General features: G+C 37.5%; 1 protein-coding gene across 1 annotated transcript in view; it reads left to right on the top strand.

The window, feature by feature from the left end:
* The window catches only part of LOC119576377, a 78,583-nt gene that overhangs the window by 75,594 nt on the left and 489 nt on the right, over positions 1-2,500 (top strand). Inside the window, exons 12-13 of the mRNA XM_037924038.1 lie at positions 2,212-2,381; positions 2,472-2,500. The exon at positions 2,472-2,500 is cut by the window's right edge and continues 489 nt beyond it. Coding sequence (XP_037779966.1) covers positions 2,212-2,381; positions 2,472-2,500 — 199 coding nt within the window. The remainder of the gene's footprint in view (positions 1-2,211; positions 2,382-2,471) is intronic.

Below are 2,500 nucleotides of genomic sequence, written 5' to 3'. Positions count from 1 at the left end.
TTAAATATTGCATATCAAGGTTCTCTGAGTTCCCAGGTTATGCCATCAAAGAAATCTTTAAGGCTTCTATAATTACCTCTCTTGTAATTGTACTTTACTTTTCTTTCCTTACTTACGATGAGTTTTTCCTGTAGTAGACAGTATTTCAACTTAATTACTACATGATATTTTTATCTTAGGGGAGGGTAGTACTTAATGTCATCTTTATGTTTTGTAAATGTTTGGTCAAGCATAGACGGCCTATCTAGCCCTCTTATCCTGGTATGATCTGTTACATTCTGGAAGAGACAAAATTCATTTATGACTTTTAGTAATTCTGCATTCCACGAATCTGGATGAGTTCCGGGATTGAAACCTTCCCAGTCAATTTTGCTATTAAAATCTCCTGTTACAAGAATTTCTTTTGCTTTAGTTTCCGAAAGTATCGGTTCTTTCAGGCTCTTTATGGTTTCTTGAATAAGTTTTTAGTAATTTTCTTGTGACCGCATCAGTGTATGAGGTATACTGTCGTTATTATTATATATACTCCGTTTGTTTCTACCTTAATTGCCTTTAGTTCTACTACGAGGTCTTGCTGAATCTCTATCACCTTTATGATAATTACTTTCCTTGTTAATATTGCTACCCCCCTCCATTTTCATTTACCCCATCTTTTCTCCAAATATTGTAGTCTCTGAGTCCTAATGTTACGGAGGGATCCAGTTTGGATTCAGTGATGTATATTACATCAGATGTAATATGTATCTAGTTCTAGTAACTTCGAACATAAATCATTTATATTTGTATAAACTATTTCTATATAATCTTTTGGTGTTCCTTTTGGCTGCAAGACTAATGATTGTTTGTCTCCACATTTTAGTTCGGATAGGAATCTTGGAGGTCTCTAACCCTCTAAATGAACAAGTTTTTTCTTCTTCAGTCCTTTGTTCGTTTTTTTTTACCTCTTCCGTTTTTGTTTTTTTTTTAGTATTTCTCTGCCATCTTTGGTCATATTTTCTCTTATCCACATTGTCTTATATTCTTCTTGTGTGGCCACGACTTTAGCTTTCTTCATTACATCAGTTACTATTTGCTTATTCATGAATGTCACCTTTAAAAGGCGTTTCTTTCCCTTTTTCGAATAATCCCAACCTCCTGTGGGCTATGCTATTCTGCTCCGAGAATTTGGGATTTATGACTTTGAGAATATTGACAATCAATTTCTTGTCTGCGTTGTATCGCTTGATTCCATCTTCTGCAACCTTTTCTTCATGTCCCAGTGTGACTAGGCCCTTGTTTAGATCAGCTAAATTTGCAATATTCCTTGCGTATTACCCAAGGTGTGACTTAAATTATTTTTTCTTTACCGTCTTTGCAAGCTGTGCCTTTGTTTCTTCCTTTGTGATCTTGCTTTTCAATCTGCTTAACAGTTTTCTGTATCTTGATTACTTCAACTTTTTCTTGTAGATTCTTTGCCTCGATTTGACTACTGTTGTTAATTTTGGTTTCTACTTTTTCCACCTTTGTTCCTGCTCAAATTATCCATCAATTCCTTCAAATTTACGTTTTCTTCACGCATTTTCAAACATTCTTGCTACCAGGCTGTCTACCTTGGCTTCAAGAGCCCCAATTCTAACTGCTGCTTCCACTAGCGTTATTTTACTGGTTTGAATGGTTACCCAAAAAACAAACACAAAAATAGAGCTGTGCTCCTGGCCTCCATGTGCGAAAACGCTTACCATGCAGTACTCGCGGTCACTTCTCGCTTCCTTCTCCTTCACTTTCACTTCCCGGCTCACAAAGCCTCACTATTTTTTTTTCTATTTTTTCACTTGTTTGTTCACTTAATAACCCAAATTATTCTTTCAACATGAACCGTACACATTTACAGAACCCATAGCTAGCAGACTTAGACCACGCATTACCTGATCTTCTCCATATTTAACATGCAAGAGCTGTACTTCACTGATGCGATGCACTGTACTCTCTGTGTGCGTGTGTGCGTGCAAATCTGTGTGTGTGTGTGTGTGTGTGTGTGTGTGTGTGTGTGTGTGTGTGTGTGTGTGTGTGTGTGTGTGTGTGTGTGTGTGTGTGTGTGTGTGAGTGTGTGTGTATGCATACGAGTGTTTTGCGGATATCTCTGAACCGAACTTTAGATATTTCATTTTATGTTAATTATTTTTTTGTTTCTGTTTTCGACCGTTTGCTATTATTTCTCTAATTTCACTGCAGAGACAGCATCAACAGTGCTTCACGAGCTAAATGTCGAGGTAGTGTCCCAAAGTGAGTGCAGTGAGGCATACTTCGGCGACGCCCAGACAAATCTGTTTTTCCAAGCAGATTACCCTGAAGGCATAACGAACAGGTTGCTGTGTGCCGGAAAAATCAACGATGTGTGCAGAGTGAGTTTATTATACTTTTTTCACATATGCCCAGTGAGAGATTTCCATTTCCGCTCATTTTATTTTTATTTTTTACTCTCTCCTTTCAAGGGTGATTCTGGTGGTCCATTGGTGCTGAA

Source organism: Penaeus monodon, chromosome 1 (genome assembly GCF_015228065.2).
Source record: "Penaeus monodon isolate SGIC_2016 chromosome 1, NSTDA_Pmon_1, whole genome shotgun sequence".
Lineage (NCBI taxonomy): Eukaryota > Metazoa > Arthropoda > Malacostraca > Decapoda > Penaeidae > Penaeus > Penaeus monodon.
Note: the sequence above shows the minus strand (reverse complement) of the source record. Positions and strands in the feature narration are given on the sequence as shown.